The sequence below is a fragment of the Oncorhynchus clarkii genome, chromosome 18 (assembly GCF_045791955.1).
Source record: "Oncorhynchus clarkii lewisi isolate Uvic-CL-2024 chromosome 18, UVic_Ocla_1.0, whole genome shotgun sequence".
Taxonomy (NCBI): domain Eukaryota; kingdom Metazoa; phylum Chordata; class Actinopteri; order Salmoniformes; family Salmonidae; genus Oncorhynchus; species Oncorhynchus clarkii.
In genome coordinates, this window is record NC_092164.1 from 7,315,007 (window position 1) to 7,339,129 (window position 24,123).

Genomic DNA, 24,123 nt, shown 5'->3' on the forward strand with positions numbered 1-24,123 from the left:
CGAATAATTTACAGGCAGGAAAGAGCGGCAAAAAAAAGAGCTTGCCCTGTTGACCTTCCAATCTTGAAATGTCCCAGCCGTCACACAGAGCCGAAGAAAGACCATGTGAATCTGTTGAAATGTCCCAGCCGTCACACAGAGCCGAAGAAAGACCATGTGAATCTGTTGAAATGTCCCAGCCGTCACACAGAGCCGAAGAAAGACCATGTGAATCTGTTTGACTGATGTTCATTGTACTTTACTTGTGGTCCCAGTCCAGTGGACAGAGTTATTTTGATGTTACCCTTCATCTGGAGGGCACATTGTTTTTTAGAGACTCACAATCACAGCAAAATCTATATGAAACAGCTCTTGAAAACATGAGATACATAAAAATGCTAAATGTATAAAATAATCTCCTGGTTATGTATTTTTTCATCACGTTGGAGAATTATGTAACGATTAACTCTCTAGGGATCTATTTGCACTCTTCTGTGACAGCAGCCTAATTATTTTAAAATACATTTTCCAACATGTATTGCAGTCACATCATAAAGACAGTAATCTTGACTATTCTAATACCAATGAGATAAAACATGCCCAATGGCAGATTGAGAGCTTTTATTTAGAACTAATATTGGCAGTAATCTTCGTTTTTTTGCTTTGCATTGAGAGCTAATTTGAAAAAGAAAACGTGTGATTGGCCAATAGGCCAAAATAAAGCAGTATCAGGAAATAGCTCCCTTTTGCTTCTATACTCTGAACGATTACATGGCAAAAGTTTGACACAAATGCCAAAGGAGGAACATTCTTGTTACAAAAGATGGTTTAGCTTAACTTTAAGCTCAATCGTGCATTAGGTTAGTTATGAAACAGTTCAACAGTACAATGCAGTACCAGGAGCTAGTTTTCCCTCCCTGAGTTGTGGAAAAAACACCAGAGAAATCTATGCACCTTTTCACAGTCCGGAAGTGATAGAACGAGCACTTACATCATAGTGCTTACAGTACTTTTTAGTAGCTAAAATGATTCATATTGTCAATATTCTGTTAAATTATACTAAACAGATGAACATTCAGCGAGCACATAGTTGTCTGGACTGAATAATATGATGCGTGTGAAGGGTTGGAGGAGACAGGGTCATGGAGAGATTGACAAGCAGGTAGAGAGATAGAGAAGTGGGTCTTTCTGCCTGAGGAGATGGGCGTTTCATTGGCTGAAAGGAAACGTGGATTTACTCTACTTGAGTGGTTCGGTGGCGGTCGGAGGGGAGGGGTCAGTGGTGATTTCTGGGCGGTACTCCTTGCGCAGGTGGGCGTAGTGCGGGTTGCGGCCGTACCTGGGCTTCAGGCTGACCGGCGAGGAGGGGTAACCTCGCCTCATGGTGTGGAACTTCTGTTCCTAGATGGGGAACGGAACAGACACAACACATGACAATCCTTCATCACAACAGACCAATAGAGATGATTCTCTAGCATGCATTATCATATGATGTCATAATAAGTTTATACTGGTATTATAACTGGTACCTTTCCTGGTTCTTGCTGTATCATCACAGGTGTCATCCCCCCTGGACTTTGTGGGTAGTATGATAACGTGTGATTGTAGGCTGGTTGCACCATGTGGTCGATGAACTGCTGCTATGGTAGAACAAGTAAGCACTGAGTACGGTTTTATACATCAACTGTCACCTAATGCTAACGCTATGAAGTAGCATATGGGAAATAGTACACTGACCGAGGGAACTACAAAATGGTTGTGTTCAGTAGGTCGTACTGTGGCAAAACATTTTGAAACAGTCAATACAAATGTGCCTTTCTTATTGGACCAAGGTAGTTTTTTTTCTCTCAGTTTTGAGCGTAATGAACAGGACCCAGGTCAGGATGTTATCAACCTCTGGGATGGGGGCCTCTATGAGGGGCATGGCAGGCTGGACACAGCCCCCGTCGCTGGGCTGCTCCATGGGCTGGTACAGGAGCTCAGAGGGCTGCATGTACAACACTGGGCTGGAGGGCACTGGAGACTGACACACACACACACACAATTAGTTGACATTTAGGATCCACCTTGCCTCTGATAAAAACCCACTCACAAACATAGAGGTGAAGAGCACAGAAGCCAATCTCCTTCCCTTACCTGAGGAACGTTCCATTGCAGGTGACTAGGGTGACACTGTGTAGGGGCCTGAAGGACACAGAGTATAGTAAACAGATCAGTACCCAGGAGTTCACCAGCTTTCTCCTGGGATAACACCTCAATACCATTACATCTGAACAGCTGACTTGGCTGTCATTGGCTGAGGTACCAGTATTTACAATGGATGTCTTATGATGCTGTACTGGTGACTAACGTTAGCCTGGTCCCAGATCTGTTTGTGCTGTCTTGCCAACTCCTATGGTCATGGACAACATCGTCTATAGAACACACACAGATCTGGGATCAGGCTGTTCAGCTGAGCTGTAATGGTGTTGGTGAGACGATCCAGGACAGTCTGCTCTGACCTGGTAGTGATGGTAGGCTGGCTGCTGGTAGATGGGTGGAGGCTGGTGGGTCAGCATGACTGGAGAGCCAGGCACTGAGCGGGACTACAAGGACACATGTAACATGCAGAGGACACCAGCCACGTACGAAAGAACATTTATATTTACGCCAAAAAAAGCAAATGTACAATAACTTAAGATTTTAATCAAATGCAATGAATTGTATAAAATGACTAAGACACTGTAGGATGTCGTGTCTGTTTCCTGGATGAAACATGATCAGTAGTCTCTCTATGATTCTCACATGTTGCTGTGTTCAAATCAAATCTTCATGTAGAATGCACATTTCATTCACCACCAGGGAAGAGGTGGCATGAGCACATGGCTGAGTGAAGGATAGGACTCACGGGCCAGTGGTAGGGGGCGGAGGGGCTCATCTCTGGGGTGTGGAAGTAAGCCACTCCGTTGTGGTAGGTGTAGGGGTACCCCGTAGGGGTGGTGAGGTACATGGTTCCACAGGGGGTGGGTATCATGGCAGGAGTATGGCTGGACACAGAGAAGCTGTTTGCTGAGTGGAGGAGGAAGGAAGCACAAGTCAACCACCAGGTTATGTACAAAGGCAAACGTTATCGACACTCAATCCCAGGTGATGATTCAGAATTTTAAAGCCAACAAGTGCAAGAGCACATTAGTCCCCAACCACCACGATCAAGATAAGACATTATATGGTATGATAGTTCAAATGTTCAATGATGCATTACAAACGTGTTGAAAAAGTCATTTCCACCACTATGTAATGCTACTGCTTCAGCTGTCACTCATCTACAGCATGGGAAGACAACCCTGTTCCTGAGGTGCTGCAGGATTCGGTTCAATCTAGGCACCACACCTCACCAAATGAGCTAATTGATCAGTTCAGTGACTGCCTAAATTCACCACACCTGACCAAATGAGCTAATTGATCCGTTCAGTGACTGCCTAAATTCAACACACCTGGTCTTCCAGGCCGGTTAAAGCACTTCAGGATCAGGGTGGCCTACCCCTGCTCCGCGGTGCTCTGTTACTTACGGTGACCTCCCACTTGTTGCTTGCGGACGGCCTGGCCGATGTTGAGCCTCTTGTCCCGGAAGCACAGTCTGTCAGCCTGGGGATGTGGTGGTGGCAGAGGGACAGGGGGTATCCGGTACAGATTGAGACAGATCACTTTACACTGAACATTTACTACCTATGACCATAACTTTATGGGTGATGGACTGGGCTAGATCTAATGTGTATTTGAGCTGCTGTCCTCTAGAAGGAGATTTAAGGTTTGTATCGTATCGTCTCTATCCCATATCTGTACTAGAGGTCGACCTCTAATCTGTACAGTATATTGGCTCTACACTCTTAGAAAAAAAGGTGCCGTCTAGCACCTAAAAGGGTTCTTCGGCTATCCTCATAGGGGAACCGTTTTGCATTCCATGTGGAACCCTTTCCATAGAGGGTTCTACATGTAACCAAAAATAATTATACATGGAACCAAAAAGGGTTCTCCTATGGGGACTGCCGAAGAACCCTTTTGTCAAAGAATGTACTTTTAGTTACTCACATCATGAAGGATTCTCTCTGTATCCTCCTGGGTCTCAAAGGTAACAAAGCCATATCTGTGGGATGGACACAAACACAAGGCAATGATACTGTGTCCCTGGATTACATTTCCATTGTCATACCTTAGTTAATAAACATCATTGCAGGTGTCATCCAGTCTGCGGGGCAGAACATCTACAGTTTAACTGAAGTTTAACTCACCCTTTTGACACCCCAGCACGGTCAATCACTATCTTCACCTCCTTCACTGCTCCATGCTGGGAGAAGAAGCGTCTCAGGTCGCTCTCATTGGTCTACACACAGAAATAACACACTCATTTCATGGTCCAGTAACATGCAGCAGCAGCAAAAAGGTCAAGTTAGGTCGCAAACACAAAACCAGGAGGCCCTATGAAAGTAAAGAAAGAGACAAAAGTCACCTTGAAATCAATGCCTCCCACAAAGATGCGGTTAGGGATGACGGTGCCAAAGCGGAGGGCATGGTGAGAGGGAGAGGTGTCGTTGCTGGGGTCTTGAGACACTGGAACAGGTGGAGGAGAGGGAGTGCTGGTCTGCGTGCAGATTGAGATTAGCTTGAAACAGAACAAGAGCATCACTGGATTGGCCATCCTCAACAATGCTGAGAAATTCTGATAATGTAGCAAAAATTAGCTATTTTACAAAGCAATATTGTTTGATATCTTTAAGACAAAAGGTATGTTGTAAGCCTTTGATCTTTCAAAACAAACTGTCTCTACAACTGTATTCTTGGGGACAACGGCGCCTTGAAAAGAGGTTGTCTTTGTAGATGCACTTTTGTTTTGTCTAGAGCTGGGAATAACTAGCCAACCCTGAGTGACCTTTTGCTTTTTAAAGCCTATAATATGGCTCACTGAAATGCATGAGAAACTGCACAATGCTAGGCTAAGGTTTAGGAGAGAGAACTTAGCTAGCTAAAAGCTAACAAGAGTCAGCCAACACATTTTCGATCAGGAGAAACATGCAAGATCAATCACCATTTACCAATAAACGAGTTACACCATAACTTAATCTGGTTTGGAATACATTATCTATATCAAGCGACATATAACTGAACATAAATAACACTAGTTAACATAACTTATCCAGCTAGCTATCTACACTAAAGACCTTGCTAACTTTATGCACTGGAAGCTAACATTAGCGATAGCTAGACAATATCGTTAGCATTCAAGAGTGACATTTTAACTTGCTGGTTATATGACATTAATTTATATAATTGTAGTATTGGCAACCCACATTGTTACATGAATCACAATTTAATATACCGACACAATCAAACGCAACACTTATCTGTTTAGCTACTTCGCTAAACACATATATATATATATATATGGTGATTGATCTATATATATATATATATATTTTTTTTTACAACATATTCATCTTAGCTAGCTAGCAAGACGGCACGTAAAGTTAGTACGCTGGTGAAAGGTAACTTACGGTTATTTCGTTCTCCATCGTAGACACCGTGCTTAACTAGATGTCGTGAACAAGTAAAGTGGAAACAAATAATTCAGCAAGACAATGGCAGCTCAAGTTAAAACACCTTGCAAGGGAGGTGCACACAGCCAGGGACAGCCGAGCCTGTATCAGAGTCATCAACACCAGTCTATCTGCAGTATGAACGAAGGGAAAATATCTGGCGCTTACCAGATTGAGCTCGTCCTAAACCACTCATATTCATAGGTGGGCTACATGGGTTACATTTCTATTTTTATAGTTGTATTTAACCAGAGAAAAATGTATCTATAGACTATTGTTAGTTTGTTTCCATGTGCCAAAGGTAGGAAACTTTAGAGCAGTCGCAGGTTAGCTAGCTAGTTTAATGGGGTTTTATTTCCCGCTCTTCCAGGCTCTGCCGCCCTCAACTTGTCCAGATGGCACTTTCCCAGTCCCCGATGACCGCGTTGATGGCGGGAGAAAAGCCTTTTTATGAAAACCGTTTTTATTGAACAATTTCAGTTCATTCCTACATTAATTTACAATAAGTGTGCATGAATGAACATGGCAATTATTGTATTATTAACATTTTGGCACAAATATTCTACAAAGAAAACTATGGCCCGAGTCTGTATGGTTGGTACCGGGTTCTGTACCAACCGGGTTCTGTCTTGCCTGGTTGCCATTTTTTTTTAAAGCTCATGTTCAACTCCTTGTACTTCATATTCACATGACTTGGAGTACAAGGACTGGAATGTTAGCTAAACAGACTGGCAACCAGCATTCTTTTGCTAGGTCGTTACATTACATAGGCCTATTGAAAGCATTGAATTGATTTTGTGTGCAAGCATCCAATATTGCTATTAGTGCCTAATATGTTGCAGGTGTTGTGCAGTAAGGTACAAGCGTACAGGTGCTATTATTGGTTGCTTTCCCCTGCTCAAACGCTGCATGCATAAACCAATGGTTGCCTTCCCTGTCATCAACTGTGTAGTTTTGCACCAAAATGCTAAAACACAAGATGTGGTTAGTTGATACATAAAATACCTATCCGGGCGTTATAAAATCTGGCATGTGTCAGCTACGTCAGAGCAGAGGAACACGACCATTGTCATGCCTTGTTTTGTCGTGTTCCCTGGCCTATCAGAATGTCACACCTGTTCACGCTGCTGGTGCTCGGCTTACCTACCTGGGAGCATTGAGGTCCAGGGAGGCTGGAGGGTGAACCGTGCATTTCTCCACGGTCCTGGGAGAGACAGGGTTTAGTGCCATGAAAGAAAGAGACACTGTGAGAACTCTGTCGCCAGGCTTGCAATGTCTGTGCTGCACTTACCAGGACGGTATCGTATAACCGCCAACTGTGGGCCATGAGCACCGCCATCCACCCTCTCCTGCCCCATATCTCTCACTCGGGGTTGCTTTGCTTATTGCAGTCCCTCCTTTTTCTTTATCCTTCTCTAGCCCAGACCAATGAAAGCGTTCTAGTATATACACTCTGTCTTGGCTAGACACGGAGTATGCAAAACATTAGGAACACCTGCTGTTTCCATGACACAGGCTGACCAGGTGAATCCTGGTGAAAGCTATGATCCCTTATTGATGTCACTTGTTTAATCCACTTCAATCAGTTTAGATGAAGGGGAGGAGACAGGTTAAAGAAAGATTTTTAAGCCTTGAGACAATTAAGACATGGATTGTGTATGTGTGCCATTCAGAGTATGAATGGGCAAGACAAAAGATTTAAGTGCCCTTGAACAGACTATAGTAGTAGGTGCCAGGCGCACCGGTTTGTGTCAAGAACTGCAATGCTGCTGGGTTTTTGACGCTCAACAGTTTCCTGTCTGTATCAAGAATGGTCCACCAGCCAATGTGACACAACTCTGGGAAGCATTGGAGTCAACATGGGCCAGCAGAACGCTTTTGACACCTTGCCCTGACACCTGGTCCATGCCCTGACAAATTGGGGCTGTTCTGAGTGCAAACTCAATTTTAGGAAGGTGTTCGTAATGTTTGGTAATACTCAGTGTATATCCTTCCTGGTTTTGTCAGTCTTATGGCCAGTGTGCAATATACTGGCTATATGTCTCCAGAATAATATAGGCCTGAATAAATATTTATGCAATATTCAAGTCACAAGAGGGCAATGTTTCCCTCTGAATTTGTGCTGGTTAGGCCAAAACATAGCCTGCCTGTCTACTACAACATGTCATGAACTGGGTTTGCTTGACATTTCTAATCCAGAGAATGGTAAAGCATGTTGTAGGTCTAGTATGTAATGAGATGTTTAGAGAACTTTTCATTTGATAACTGTGTTCTATCAGGCAATATGACTCATAACAGCTTTATCCACCACCAGGATAGGTTCAGGCCTATCGCTGGGAGGGTTAGGCCTATAGGATGTGTCTGTCTGACTCCTAGGCAGGGGGACAAAGTACCTGACAGACTCAGCTTCTAATGCAGATGTACATCTGGGGCAGTATTTCCCGAGCCTTACACACCTGATTTAAAGGTTTAATGATGAGTTGATTAGTGGAATCAGGCGTGTAGTACTAGGGCAAAAACATGGCCTCCTCCGCCTGACAGGGCTGCATGCGGAAAGGAGTCTCCATCAAATCAAGTTGTATTTGGCACATGCTTTGTAAACAACAGGTGTAGACTAATAATACAATATTGAACTTACGGGCCGTTCCGAACAATGCATAGAGAAAAATAATAGAAAAATAATAACGCAAGGAATAAATACACAATGAGTACCAATAACTTGGCTACATACACGGGGTACCAGTACTGGGTCGATGTGCAGGGGTACAGCCAGGTTACAGTCAGCCATGTAGACCCCTTTTAACTCAGTCAGGGTTGACATGTAGCCATGTAGCCTCTTTAAACTCAGTCAGGGTTGACATGTAGCCATGTAGCCTCTTTAAACTCAGTCAGGGTTGACATGTAGATATGTAGCCTCTTTAAACTCAGTCAGGGTTGACATGTAGATCTGTAGCCTCTTTAAACTCTGTCAGGGTTGACATGTAGCCATGTAGCCTCTTTAAACTCAGTCAGGGTTGACATGTAGCCTCTTTAAACTCAGTGAGGTTTGACATGTAGCCATGTAGCCTCTTTAAACTCAGTCAGGTTTGACATGTAGCCTCTTTAAACTCAGTCAGGTTTGACATGTAGACATGTAGCCTCTTTAAACTCAGTCAGGTTTGACATGTAGCCTCTTTAAACTCAGTCAGGGTTGACATGTAGCCTCTTTAAACTCAGTCAGGTTTGACATGTAGCCATGTAGCTTCTTTTAACTCAGTCAGGATTGACATGTAGCCATGTAGCCTCTGTTTAACTCAGTCAGAATTGACATGTAGCCATGTAGCCTCTGTTTAACTCAGTCAGGGTTGACATGTAGCCTCTGTTTAACTCAGTCAGGTTTGACATGTAGCCTCTTTTAACTCAGGTGTGGGCTTTAGAGTGAGAAAAAGGTTCCACTCTTCAAGTTCCCCTGCACCTTCTTCAGTATTTTAGACTATTAACAAGCTGTGACAACAACAGAACACCGACCTGCTGAACTTATAACAGCAAGTCACCACCCTAGACGTTGTAGTGCCTCTCCCTGAGTCCCATTGAGCTATGTTTGATGTACAGGAGTATTTCTGGTTCTGCGCCCAGATATCTAACTGATTACTTTCCTCGTGTTAGGGGTGCACATAATCACAGCACCAGATCAGGTGTTGTTAATGTGTGCTTATACAGGTTCAGGAGTAATGCTGAGGATTTTCTAGTTATATGTGTATTTTCAAGTTATATGTGTGCTTGTTTTTTTTAAATGGTTGAATCAACAAACTAAACTAAAAGTTTCTCTCCTTAAGTCAAATTGGGCCAGGTAGTGTCAGCCGGAGAGACAGTGGAGGGGAGAATGGGTGGGCGGCCAATTAGCGGCGCAGGTAGCAAGAGCCTCGTTAAAGACAGGGCTGATTCAGGTGGTGCAGTCGGAGCACTTTGTTAATAAAGCTAGTACATGTAATTTGGACGCTCTGCCCCACACTACGCCACTCGACGCTGTGCTGATCCTCAAAGAGCCACTTTGTCTCTGATTATAGGCCTCGTGCAGCTATAATTTCTCTCAGATAGAAGTCAGATCACTCTAGTCTTGACAGTCTGTAAATTGCATTTTTTTTTCTTCCCCAACCTCTCTTACCACAACAAAGGGATACAGCATCAGTTGTGCCAAGAGAGCACAAGGCAGCAAATCGCCTGCTCCATTACCTGTAATGCATCGACCACTCCGAGGGGGGCGGCATACTGAAAAGTGTTCACGTCCAAACCTTCCCCTCCTGTGTGGGCTTTTATTGTTACGCATATGCTGGTTGGACAAATTTCCGTTTTTATGTCTCTGCTTTTTTCCTGGATTGAATTGTCTGTCACCTATGCCTTGTCAGTACTTTACAGTGACCTTAAACTGGCAAATTTGTGTTTTATACTGAACTAGGCCTATGAGCTAGAGCTGAGGACAAAGAAGACATTGCCTAAGGATGAGCTGGTTGGGTTCAAACGTCATTCCATTTACATCCTTCCTCTGTACAATTTAGATTTTAAAAGACCTCTCTCTCTCTCTCTCTCTCTCTCTCTCTCTCTCTCTCTGTCTCTCTCTGTCTCTCTCTCTCTCTCTCTCTCTCTCTCTCTCTCTCTCTCTCTCTCTCTCTCTCACACATACTTGTCTTGTCCCTCCATACATCAACACTCTTGGTCATACAGCACTTACCAGCTCCCTACTGTTCACTGAAAGCCTCATAAAATTAGCCCCAGCTTCCTTGTTCCTTCTTCATTATTTCAACCCCCCATCCCCCCATTGTCTGCCCTCCCCACTCTGCAATATGGACCTCTCAACTGGGGCTGAAGTCACTTGTTGTCCACAGCCACTGGAAGTTAATTGGCGCTTTAAATTTGCCAACAAAGTCTTACTGTGCTAAATGAACATGGCTTTGCTTGATAATTACAGCAATCTAGCACCCCTCCCATTTACATCCCACAAAGACGGTTTTAGACAGAAGGCTTCTCTGAGAACATCTCTTGCTTTAAACAGAAACGGAATATAAAGGGGCCCATTATTTTGATCTACTGTGGAAAACTACCTGTATCCATACATGCATGGCTGAGGGTATGTTTTTACACAGTTAGTATTCAGTTATATGCGGAACTTTAGCTTCTACAGTAGAACTCCCAGTATTTTGGCATGTTTGTTATTCTCTGTCTGTATCCTATATATCTGCCTATCCCCTCACTCTGGCAGGCTGTCTCTACCCCAAAGCTGCCTGAAATCTGATATGATGCAACATGACATGACAACCCTCCTGCCACTGTTACTGTCACACCCAAGGGAAAGGGTATAGCTAGGTATTTTATTTATTTATTTATTTTACCTTTATTTAACTAGGCAAGTCAGTTAAGAACAAATTCTTATTTTCAATGACGGCCTAGGAACAGTGGGTTGACTGCCTGTTCAGGGGCAGAACGACAGATTTGTACCTTGTCAGCTCGGGGGTTTGAACTTGCAACCTTCCAGTTACTAGTCCAACACTCTAACCACTAGGCTACCCTGCCACCCCACTTTCAGGGTATAACCTACAGTACTAGGTATATCAGGGTATAACCTACAGTACTAGGTAGATTAGGGTATATCCTACAGTACTAGGTAGATCGGGGTATATCCTACAGTACTAGGTAGATCGGGGTATATCCTACAGTACTAGGTAGATCGGGGTATATCCTACAGTACTAGGTAGATCGGGGTATATCCTACAGTACTAGGTAGATCAGGGTATATCCTACAGTACTAGGTAGATCGGGGTATATCCTACAGTACTAGGTAGATCGGGGTATATCCTACAGTACTAGGTAGATCAGGGTATATCCTACAGTACTAGGTAGATCGGGGTATATCCTACAGTACTAGGTAGATCGGGGTATATCCTACAGTACTAGGTAGATCGGGGTATATCCTACAGTACTAGGTAGATCAGGGTATATCCTACAGTACTAGGTAGATCAGGGTATATCCTACAGTACTAGGTAGATCGGGGTATATCCTACAGTACTAGGTAGATCGGGGTATATCCTACAGTACTAGGTAGATCAGGGTATATCCTACAGTACTAGGTAGATCGGGGTATATCCTACAGTACTAGGTAGATCGGGGTATATCCTACAGTACTAGGTATATCAGGGTATATCCTACAGTACTAGGTAGATCGGGGTATATCCTACAGTACTAGGTAGATCGGGGTATATCCTACAGTACTAGGTAGATCAGGGTATATCCTACAGTACTAGGTAGATCGGGGTATATCCTACAGTACTAGGTAGATCGGGGTATATCCTACAGTACTAGGTAGATCGGGGTATATCCTACAGTACTAGGTAGATCGGGGTATATCCTACAGTACTAGGTAGATCAGGGTATATCCTACAGTACTAGGTAGATCGGGGTATATCCTACAGTACTAAGTATATCAGGGTATATCCTACAGTACTAGGTAGATCAGGGTATATCCTACAGTACTAGGTAGATCAGGGTATATCCTACAGTACTAGGTAGATCAGGGTATATCCTACAGTACTAGGTAGATCGGGGTATATCCTACAGTACTAGGTAGATCGGGGTATATCCTACAGTACTAGGTAGATCGGGGTATATCCTACAGTACTAGGTAGATCAGGGTATATCCTACAGTACTAGGTAGATCGGGGTATATCCTACAGTACTAGGTAGATCAGGGTATATCCTACAGTACTAGGTAGATCAGGGTATATCCTACAGTACTAGGTAGATCGGGGTATATCCTACAGTACTAGGTAGATCGGGGTATATCCTACAGTACTAGGTAGATCGGGGTATATCCTACAGTACTAGGTAGATCAGGGTATATCCTACAGTACTAGGTAGATCAGGGTATATCCTACAGTACTAGGTAGATCAGGGTATATCCTACAGTACTAGGTAGATCGGGGTATATCCTACAGTACTAGGTAGATCGGGGTATATCCTACAGTACTAGGTAGATCAGGGTATATCCTACAGTACTAGGTAGATCAGGGTATATCCTACAGTACTAGGTAGATCAGGGTATATCCTACAGTACTAGGTAGATCGGGGTATATCCTACAGTACTAGGTAGATCAGGGTATATCCTACAGTACTAGGTAGATCAGGGTATATCCTACAGTACTAGGTAGATCAGGGTATATCCTACAGTACTAGGTAGATCAGGGTATATCCTACAGTACTAGGTAGATCGGGGTATATCCTACAGTACTAGGTAGATCAGGGTATATCCTACAGTACTAGGTAGATCGGGGTATATCCTACAGTACTAGGTAGATCAGGGTATATCCTACAGTACTAGGTAGATCAGGGTATATCCTACAGTACTAGGTAGATCAGGGTATATCCTACAGTACTAGGTAGATCAGGGTATATCCTACAGTACTAGGTAGATCAGGGTATATCCTACAGTACTAGGTAGATCAGGGTATATCCTACAGTACTAGGTAGATCAGGGTATATCCTACAGTACTAGGTAGATCGGGGTATATCCTACAGTACTAGGTAGATCAGGGTATATCCTACAGTACTAGGTAGATCAGGGTATATCCTACAGTACTAGGTAGATCAGGGTATATCCTACAGTACTAGGTAGATCAGGGTATATCCTACAGTACTAGGTAGATCAGGGTATATCCTACAGTACTAGGTAGATCGGGGTATATCCTACAGTACTAGGTAGATCAGGGTATATCCTACAGTACTAGGTAGATCAGGGTATATCCTACAGTACTAGGTAGATCAGGGTATATCCTACAGTACTAGGTAGATCGGGGTATATCCTACAGTACTAGGTAGATCAGGGTATATCCTACAGTACTAGGTAGATCAGGGTATATCCTACAGTACTAGGTAGATCAGGGTATATCCTACAGTACTAGGTAGATCAGGGTATATCCTACAGTACTAGGTAGATCGGGGTATATCCTACAGTACTAGGTAGATCGGGGTATATCCTACAGTACTAGGTAGATCGGGGTATATCCTACAGTACTAGGTAGATCGGGGTATATCCTACAGTACTAGGTAGATCGGGGTATATCCTACAGTACTAGGTAGATCAGGGTATATCCTACAGTACTAGGTAGATCAGGGTATATCCTACAGTACTAGGTAGATCGGGGTATATCCTACAGTACTAGGTAGATCGGGGTATATCCTACAGTACTAGGTAGATCGGGGTATATCCTACAGTACTAGGTAGATCAGGGTATATCCTACAGTACTAGGTAGATCGGGGTATATCCTACAGTACTAGGTAGATCAGGGTATATCCTACAGTACTAGGTAGATCAGGGTATATCCTACAGTACTAGGTAGATCAGGGTATATCCTACAGTACTAGGTAGATCAGGGTATATCCTACAGTACTAGGTAGATCAGGGTATATCCTACAGTACTAGGTAGATCAGGGTATATCCTACAGTACTAGGTAGATCGGGGTATATCCTACAGTACTAGGTAGATCGGGGTATATCCTACAGTACTAGGTAGATCAGGGTATAACCTACAGTACTAGGTAGATCAGGGTATATCCTACAGTACTAGGTAGATCGGGATATATCCTACAGTACTAGGTAGATCAGGGTATATCCTACAGTACTAGGTAGATCGGGGTATATCCTACAGTACTAAGTATATCAGGGTATATCCTACAGTACTAAGTATATCAGGGTATATCCTACAGTACTAGGTAGATCAGGGTATATCCTACAGTACTAGGTAGATCAGGGTATATCCTACAGTACTAGGTAGATCAGGGTATATCCTACAGTACTAGGTAGATCAGGGTATATCCTACAGTACTAGGTAGATCAGGGTATATCCTACAGTACTAGGTAGATCAGGGTATATCCTACAGTACTAGGTAGATCAGGGTATATCCTACAGTACTAGGTAGATCAGGGTATATCCTACAGTACTAGGTAGATCAGGGTATATCCTACAGTACTAGGTAGATCGGGGTATATCCTACAGTACTAGGTAGATCAGGGTATATCCTACAGTACTAGGTAGATCGGGGTATATCCTACAGTACTAGGTAGATCAGGGTATATCCTACAGTACTAGGTAGATCAGGGTATATCCTACAGTACTAGGTAGATCGGGGTATATCCTACAGTACTAGGTAGATCAGGGTATATCCTACAGTACTAGGTAGATCAGGGTATATCCTACAGTACTAGGTAGATCAGGGTATATCCTACAGTACTAGGTAGATCAGGGTATATCCTACAGTACTAGGTAGATCGGGGTATATCCTACAGTACTAGGTAGATCAGGGTATATCCTACAGTACTAGGTAGATCGGGGTATATCCTACAGTACTAGGTAGATCAGGGTATATCCTACAGTACTAGGTAGATCAGGGTATATCCTACAGTACTAGGTAGATCAGGGTATATCCTACAGTACTAGGTAGATCAGGGTATATCCTACAGTACTAGGTAGATCAGGGTATATCCTACAGTACTAGGTAGATCAGGGTATATCCTACAGTACTAGGTAGATCAGGGTATATCCTACAGTACTAGGTAGATCAGGGTATATCCTACAGTACTAGGTAGATCAGCTGTACTAGGTACAGTACTAGGTAGATCCAGTGTTCTGTAAGTGTAGCTTACTCATTCAGCTGGTTGTTTACAACAAAGACCAGGTCTTGACTAATGCTCCTGTAAGTAAGAGGGGGCCAAGCAAGGAGAATGGACCATGCTCCCAAAGACAAGACCAGGCGCCCTGCCCCAAATTACTGGGGGTGTGGGGTGTCCCCAAGGAGTCAGTCAGTCAGGCCAATCCCAGTGTCTCTGGCCGGTCTCCAGTGGCAGGTCATGGTGGGTGTCTGGTCTGTGAGACGGGGTACCCAGCAAATCAATCCAACCAAGGCGCAAATACAAACAGCAATTCATTTCTGTCACTGAGCTGGGCGCCTGGATTACGTGGAAACCTGGTTGTTGTTGCTACCCAGATGCCAGACTTGTGTAGGGGTTTGTTTGTTTGGGCTCTGTTTTGTCCCCATTGCAGTGTACTGAAGAGGTGCACGTTTTGGATGAATGGTCACACATGTAGTTTGCGCTAGTTACTTTGCATATGTGTAAGGCTTATAGACCTATATGCTTGGTATAAAAAAAAATACATTATCGGCAACCACATCTCTCTCTCTCTCTCTCTCTCTGTCTCTCTCTCTCTGTCTCGCACACACACACACACACACACACACACACACACACACACACACACACACACACACACACACACACACACACACACACACACACACACACACACACACACACACACACACACACACACACACACACACACACACACACAGTCTGTGTTTCTGAACACTGTCCTTCTTTTCACCCCGTGAGGCTTTAGATCCATTTCCTCCCTATCAAACCCAGTGCCACCGAGCCTCCTGATAGGCCAGACAAAAGACGAAGATGAAGATAAGCCTTAAACACAGGCACTGAAAGGAAGATAGTTGATACATACAGAGACATACACTTTTACGGAAAAGGATAGGAGTGAGGCAGATCATTGTGGAACTCTTTAAAGCTGAAGACGTCAGACAGGTTCCCTATGCGCTACCTGTGATTGGCCAATCTTGAGAGTGCTGTTTGTCCAAATGTTGACTCTTCACCTGATGAAGTGTTTTTATGGAGTGGAAGAAAATGAGGTTTTGATTGACAGAGTGGGGATGGTACACTGCATGGATTGAATGGTCCTCAGAGGATGTCCTCAGATTGACAAATGCTGTTCTTGCTAAATCACAACGAACACTGTCCTCTCTGCATTGCCACGTAGGTTAGCCTTTTGACAAGGTCAAAAAAAAGTCATACATTCTATGTTTCATGCAGTTACCATAAAACAGTGGTTTGGCTCAACTATGTCATTACTTTACAAATCTCTGATTCCCCTTCCTTTCACTTTGAGCTATTTTTAAACAGGGGCATTCCTTTGGAAAATAAATATGCTCCTTCACAAAGTACAATACCAGAAATGAATGGTTTAGACAAACATTTGCAGAGGCGTGGTTGAGCACATTGACCACTACTGGCCTTGCGTGTGGTTCTGGTCCTCATGTGGTTATTTTTCTCCATGGCACAGTGGGTTGTTTTTGAATGTTAGAGCCAAAGATAGTTGAAACAAAAATAGGCCTGTATTGTTTGTTGGCTGAATGTGTAGTGTTGATGGTTGGTCTAGAAAGTTAAAGAAGGTTAAGTGTATTTTACAGGCATCCTTTACCGCGACCTGTTTTCCTGCTTACTCAAAGAATACGGTCAGAGGCAAACACATTCTGCAAAAATGCATACCCTCCTTACACACACACACACACACACACACACACACACACACACACACACACACACACACACACACACACACACACACACACACACACACATACACACACACATACACACACACACACACACACACACACACACACACACACACACACACACACACACACACACACACACACACAGACGCGCACACACACACACGCAGACGCGCACACACACACACACACACAGGCTGTTGTGTCTGTGGAAGCTCAGGTAACGATAGTCCTTCAGACCTCCCTAGTCCTGTCCCGGTGTGTTTATGTTATAATCACAGGTCTTTATTGGTAGATCTGCCCAGCCCTCTTCTCCCGTTGAGACTAACCACCTCTGATATGTGTGGAGAACCTCAAGCTTCCACAATGTTTAGGTTATCAGAGGACCATATTTACAAGGAGGAGTTCCTCATTGATTGTGTCTGCCTTCCACTCTGTTTACAGAGGAAATAAAGAACACGTGTCCTTCTTATCCTCTCTACCACTCATTCCATCTACTTCCCACAATCGTTCCATTCTTTTATCATACCAGGTCTCCTACTCTCTTTGATGACCTACAGTTACGTGTTAGTCATTTAGCCGACTCTCTGATCCAGAGGTACTTACACCAGCAATTAGGTAAAAGTGCCTTGCTCAAGGGCACATCTACAGATTTTTCACCTAGTCGGCTCGGGAATTTGAACCAGCGACCTTTCCGTTACTGTCCCAACGTTCTTAACTGCTAGGCTACCTGGATGAGTTTTCGCTGTGTGTTAGCGCGACAGTATGTGTGTGCGTGAACATATGTTTGTGTGTGGGCGTGACTGTGTTTGTGTGTGTGTGCGTGACTGTGTTTGCGTGATTGTGTTTGTGTGTGTGTGACTGTGTGTGAGCATGACTGTGTTTGTGTGTGTGTTTGTGTGTGTGTGTCCTATAATTAAGCAATAAGGCATGAGGGGGGTGGAGGGGGGGGGGGGGGGTATATGGCCAATAAACCACAGCTAAGGGCTGTTCTTAGGCAAGACGCAACACGTGCCTGGACACAGCCCTTAGCCATGGTATATTTACCATATACCATAAACCCCAGAGGTGCCTCATTGCTGTTATAAACTGGTTACGAACGTAATTAGAGCAGCAAAAATACATGTTTTGTCATACCTGTGGTATACGTGTTATTTACCACGGCTGTCAGCCAATCAGCATTCAGGGCTCAAACCACCCTGTTTCTAATGTGTTGTAATGCAGCATCAGACATTCCTGTTATAAATGTCATGGCTGGTACAGGGGGAGTAGTTCTCCCTGTGAGTCTATACAACAAAACTCTCTTAAGACCTATGAAGAAATGTCTTATCTTAAACCAATGGATGCCAGATTCATAAGGAAATAGTTTGTATACTTAATGTTTATACTCCAAACCACAAAGAGAGAGTAGAGATATTCACAGAGTAGAGATATTCACAGAGTAGAGATATTCACAGAGTAGAGATATTCACAGAGTAGAGATATTCACAGAGTAGAGATATTCACAGAGTAGAGATATTCACATAGTAGAGATATTCACAGAGTAGAGATATTCACAGAGTAGAGATATTCACATAGTAGAGATATTCACAGAGTAGAGATATTCACAGACTAGAGATATTCACATAGTAGAGATATTCACAGAGTAGAGATATTCACAGTAGAGATATTCACATAGTAGAGATATTCACAGAGTAGAGATATTCACATAGTAGAGATATTCACAGAGTAGAGATATTCACATAGAGATATTCACATAGTAGAGATATTCACAGAGTAGAGATATTCAACAGCATAATGGCTAAATGACAGGTAGCCTAGTGGTTAGAGCATTGGGCCAGTAACTGAAAGGTTGCTGGATCAAATCCCTGAGCTGACAAGGTAAAAATCAGTTGTTCTTCCCCTGAACAAGGCAGTTAACCCACTGTTCCCTGGGCACTGTGGATGTTGATTAAGGCAGCCCCCTGCACCTCTCTGATTCAGAGGGGTTGGGTTAAATATGGAAGAGACATTTCAGTTGAAGGTTTCTCCCTTTAAACATATTCCCGTGTCAAACATATCCTTACAGAGAACTGTGTGTTTAACAAAATCAATGTGAATAGTACGCCTAGTTAATCTAGTGACCTCTGTGTACTCTGCAGATACATTCAATGGACCTTATTCACATATCAGAGTCTCAGAGTAGCAGTGCTGATCTAGGATCAGGTCCCCTTTGTTTATATCATCTTATTCTGTAATGATGATCCTAAAAGGACATCTGATCCTAGATCAGCCGTCCTACCCTGAGACTCTTTGTGAATACAGGCCAAGGTCTTCCATTATTGTCAGTTTCACTTTAATGTTCAATTAGTATTTAAACCCTGGTCAGGAGTATTCAACTGTCACTAACTGTCACTAAAGTATTCAACTGTCACTAACTGTCACTAAAGTATTCAACTGTCACTAACTGTCACTAAAGTATTCAACTGTCACTAACTGTCACTAAAGTATTCACTGTCACTAACTGTCACTAAAGTATTCAACTGTCACTAACTGTCACTAAAGTATTCAACTGTCACTAACTGTCACTAAAGTATTCAACTGTCACTAACTGTCACTAAAGTATTCACTGTCATTGTCACTAAAGTATTCACTGTCACTAACTGTCACTAAAGTATTCAACTGTCACTAACTGTCACTAAAGTATTCACTGTCACTAACTGTCACTAAAATATTCAACTGTCACTAACTGTCACTAAATTATTCACTGTCACTAACTGTCACTAAAGTATTCAACTGTCACTAGCTGTCACTAAAGTATTCAACTGTCACTAACTGTCACTAAAGTATTCAACTGTCACTAGCTGTCACTAAAGTATTCACTGTCACTAACTGTCACTAAAGTATTCAACTGTCACTAACTGTCACTAAAGTATTCACTGTCACTAACTGTCACTAAAGTATTCAACTGTCACTAACTGTCACTCAAGTATTCACTGTCACTAACTGTCACTAAAGTATTCACTGTCACTAACGAGTAGCCATTCTATAGTCCCCCAACAGGGAGCAGTAGAGTCTGGATAAGGACAGAGCCAGCGGCCCCCTACAGGCTTCATGCACTGGATCCTCCTCAACCAGAACTACATACTCACTGTGAGTGAACACTTCTGTACCCTTCTACAATCTACACCTAACAATCTACTACTAACTGAATGTGTCATCCTTCTACAATCTACACCATAGTAACTGAATGTGTCATCCTTCTACAATCTACACCATACTAACTGAATGTGTCATCCTTCTACAATCTACACCATACTAACTGAATGTGTCATCCTTCTACAATCTACACCATACTAACTGAATGTGTCATCCTTCTACAATCTACACCATACTAACTGAATGTGTCATCCTTCTACAATCTACACCATACTAACTGAACGTGTGAGGTTTGGTATATGGATATGGATACAGAGAGGGAGGAGAGAGAGAGGAGAGAGGGAAGAGAGGGATAAGAGAGTGTGGAGAGGAAGGAGAGAGGGAAGAGAGGGATAAGAGAGTGTGGAGAGGAAGGAGAGAGGGAAGAGAGGGATAAGAGAGTGTGGAGAGGAAGGAGAGAGGGAGGAGAGAGTGTGGAGAGGAAGGAGAGAGGGAGGAGAGGGAGGAGAGAGTGTGGAGAGGGAGGAAAGGGAGGAGAGAGTGTGGAGAGGAAGGAGAGAGGGAGGAGAGAGTGTGGAGAGGGAGGAGAGAGTGTGGAGAGGAAGGAGAGAGGGAGGAGAGGGAGGAGAGAGTGTGGAGAGGAAGGAGAAAGGGAGGAGAGGGAGGAGAGAGTGTGGAGAGGAAGGAGAGGGAGGAGAGAGTGTGGAGAGGAAGGAGAGAGGGAGGAGAGGGAGGAGAGAGTGTGGAGAGGAAGGAGAAAGGGAGGAGAGAGTGTGGAGAGGAAGGAGAGAGGGAGGAGAGGGAGGAGAGAGTGTGGAGAGGAAGGAGAGAGGGAGGAGAGGGAGGAGAGAGTGTGGAGAGGAAGGAGAAAGGGAGGAGATAGTGTGGAGAGGAAGGAGAGAGGGAGGAGAGGGAGGAGAGAGTGTGGAGTGGAAGGAGAGGGAGGAGAGAGTGTGGAGAGGAAGGAGAGGGAGGAAAGGGAGGAGATAGTGTGGAGAGGAAGGAGAGAGGGAGGAGAGAGTGTGGAGAGGGAGGAGAGAGTGTGGAGAAGAAGGAGAGAGGGAGGAGAGGGAGGAGAGAGTGTGGAGAGGAAGGAGAGAGGGAAGAGAGGGAGGAGAGGGGGGAGAGGAAGGAGAGAGGGAGGAGAGGGGGGAGAGAGAGGAGAGGGAGGAGAGAGTGTGGAGAGGAAGGAGAGAGGGAGGAGAGGGAGGAGAGAGTGTGGAGAGGAAGGAGAGAGGGAGGAGAGGAAGGAGAGAGTGTGGAGAGGAAGGAGAGAGGGAGGAGAGAGGGAGGAGAGAGTGTGGAAATGAAGGAGAGAGGGAGTAGAGGGAGGAAAGAGTGTGGAGAGGAAGGAGAGAGGGAGCAGAGGGAGGAGAGAGTGTGGAGATGAAAGAGAGAGGGAGAGAGGGAGGAGAGGAAGGCGAGAGGGAGGTGAGAGTGTGGAGAGGAAGGAGAGAGGGAGGAGAGGAAGGAGAGAGTGTGGAGAGGAAGGAGAGAGGGAGGAAAGAGTGTGGAGAGAGGGAGGAGAGAGTGTGGAGAGAAGGGAGAAGTGTTGTTCATACACCAATATGTCTCAGGAAGCAGGCCTGAGGAGTGCTTTAATGATTCTGTCAACAGGTCTGCCAGTACTGTCCTCTGCTCGGACTGTCAGTCTGCCTACTGCCCCCTGCTCAGACCATCAGTCTCCCTGCCAGCACTGCCCCCTGCTCAGACCGTCAGTCTCCTTGCCAGTACTGCCCTCTGCTCAGACTGTCAGTCTGTCTACTGCCCCCTGCTCAGACAATCAGCCTCCTTGCCAGCACTGCCCCCTGCTCAGACCGTCAGTCTCCCTGCCAGTACTGCCCTCTGCTCAGACTGTCAGTCTGTCTACTGCCCCCTGCTCAGACCATCAGTCTCCTTGCCAGCACTGCCCCCTGCTCAGACCATCAGCCTCCCTGCCAGTACTGCCCCCTGCTCAGACCATCAGTCTGCCTGCTAGTACTGCCCCCTGCTCAGACTGTCAGTCTGCCGGCCAGTACTGCCCCCTGCTCAGACTGTCAGTCTGCCGGCCAGTACTGCCACCAGCTCAGACCGTCAGTCTGCCGGCCAGTACTGCCCCCTGCTCAGACCGTCAGTCTGCCTGCCAGTACTGCCCCCTGCTCAGACCGTCAGTCTGCCTGCCAGTACTGCCCCCTGCTCAGACCGTCAGTCTGCCTGCCAGTACTGCCCCCTGCTCAGACCGTCAGTCTGCCTGCCAGTACTGCCCCCCTGCTCAGACCGTCAGTCTGCCTGCCAGTACTGCCCCCTGCTCAGACCGTCAGTCTGCCTGCCAGTACTGCCCCCTGCTCAGACCATCAGTCTGCCGGCCAGTGTACCAACATACCAACCTCTAAAGGACTGTGTAGAGACTGCCGACAGTGTTAAGTGCATAGCAGTCCCTGGTTCAAAATAGTAGGCCTACTTGTTTTTCTTTCAAATAATTTAGCACACTGGGGCCAATGGAGTAGTCCCAAAAGTGTAAGCCCCGCCCATCTGGCACTATGTGTCAAATAGGGGGCATGTCAGCTAAGAGGCTAGGTCAGAAGTTTGGGAGGGGGGTGGAAGCAGAGTTTCCTGTTGAAGCAGCGTCCAGTAGCATAGTGGTCGGTTGGCTCATTAAGAGAGAACACAACCATTTCTGTCCCCACCAACAACAACTCTCTTTTACTAACATGAAAAGACCTCACTATTTACAAGCAGGGTGACAAAAAAGATTTGTTCACTTTTGATTACCAATAAACCATAATAAAACCACATAAGGTTTACTGCTCAGAGTCTATTACTATCCTTTGTACTAGTTTACATCACATAAAAATCACATGGAAGTGAAATAGCCGTCCTCTTCATCCAAGGACTCGTTGCTGACGTGATCCTGGGAAAGTGGCATCTGTGGTGCCTTGATGTTTGCAGCTCCTCTTTATGTGATCACATGATGAACAGTTGACGGAGTCATGTCTTCTTTCTACTAAACACCATTGATCTGTACAGGACAGTGTGGTTTGTGACTCCACTAGATGCTTGTCATTATGGAAGTAGGTCTCCTTCCTGAACACTGACAAACTCATGGCCTGTCAGTACCTCCCTCTTTTTAACAGTCATCCAAACGAAAGAAGGAAAGTCAGGGAGGGATGTATAATGTATAAAGGACCGTTTTTTAATACATTTTGACGGTGAGGAAATATAATCCGTTAATAATTGAATCTATTTAAAGTGAGGCCCTACAGACTTCGGTGAAGACTGAATGCGGCCCGCGGGGCAAAATGAATTTGACACCCCTTATCTAGCTACTTCTATGAATTGTCCCAGCCCGGTTCCTCATCTCAGTAGTGGCAGGGAAGCAGCTGTTGGCTGAAACACAAGCTGCAGATTGTAGCTTTAAGTATAGATGGTTAAACCCCCAGCAACATGTTGATGCCACTGGGAGGGCCTATTTGATGTGTTTTACTACTGTGGCCCCTCATACATTCCTGTTCTAATCTACTCAGATGAAGCAGTGACAATATAAAGTGTCTTCTGACACCGTCAGCTCAACGTCAACTCACTAAACATACGTCTTCACCCTTCACCTCTGCAGAATCACATGACCACTTTCTATCAGTTAATTTACTGGTTTCTCTAAAGACCAGTTTAACGACCTGTCTGTCTGTCTGTCTGTCTGTCCGTCCGTCCGTCCGCCCGTCCGTCTGTCCGTCCGTCCGTCTGCCTGTCTGTCCGTCTGTCCGTCTGTCCGTCTGTCCGTCTGTCCGTCTGTCCGTCTGTCCGTCTGTCCGTCTGTCCGTCTGTCCGTCCGTCCGTCCGTCCGTCCGTCCGTCCGTCCGTCCGTCCGTCCGTCCGTCCGTCCGTCCGTCCGTCCGTCCGTCCGTCCGTCCGTCTGTCTGTCTGTCTGTCTGTCTTGTTTAATCATAGGCTTTTAAGTGTAATGTAAATGTACAGTAAATGACCATCATTCATCTCCATGTTGAAGTGATATGTCAGCACATGACTGGCCTTGACATGACCTGTAGTTATTGTCTAAGGAGGAACCG

At 44.7% G+C, this 24,123-nt stretch overlaps 2 protein-coding genes across 2 annotated transcripts in view; both read right to left on the reverse strand.

Annotated features, from left to right (window-relative positions):
- Positions 1-24,123, reverse strand: part of LOC139372956 (general transcription factor II-I repeat domain-containing protein 2-like) — a 979,173-nt gene that overhangs the window by 394,621 nt on the left and 560,429 nt on the right. The gene's annotated exons all lie outside the window — the stretch shown is intronic.
- Positions 1,219-5,525, reverse strand: LOC139372428 (protein boule-like). The gene is made up of 11 exons (XM_071112141.1): positions 5,508-5,525; positions 4,466-4,618; positions 4,248-4,339; positions 4,048-4,102; positions 3,528-3,603; positions 2,867-3,027; positions 2,481-2,564; positions 2,116-2,163; positions 1,874-2,002; positions 1,509-1,619; positions 1,219-1,380 (listed from the first exon to the last, which is right to left on the reverse strand). Exons 1-11 carry the CDS (start codon positions 5,523-5,525, stop codon positions 1,219-1,221), a joined length of 1,089 nt encoding a protein of 362 aa, XP_070968242.1.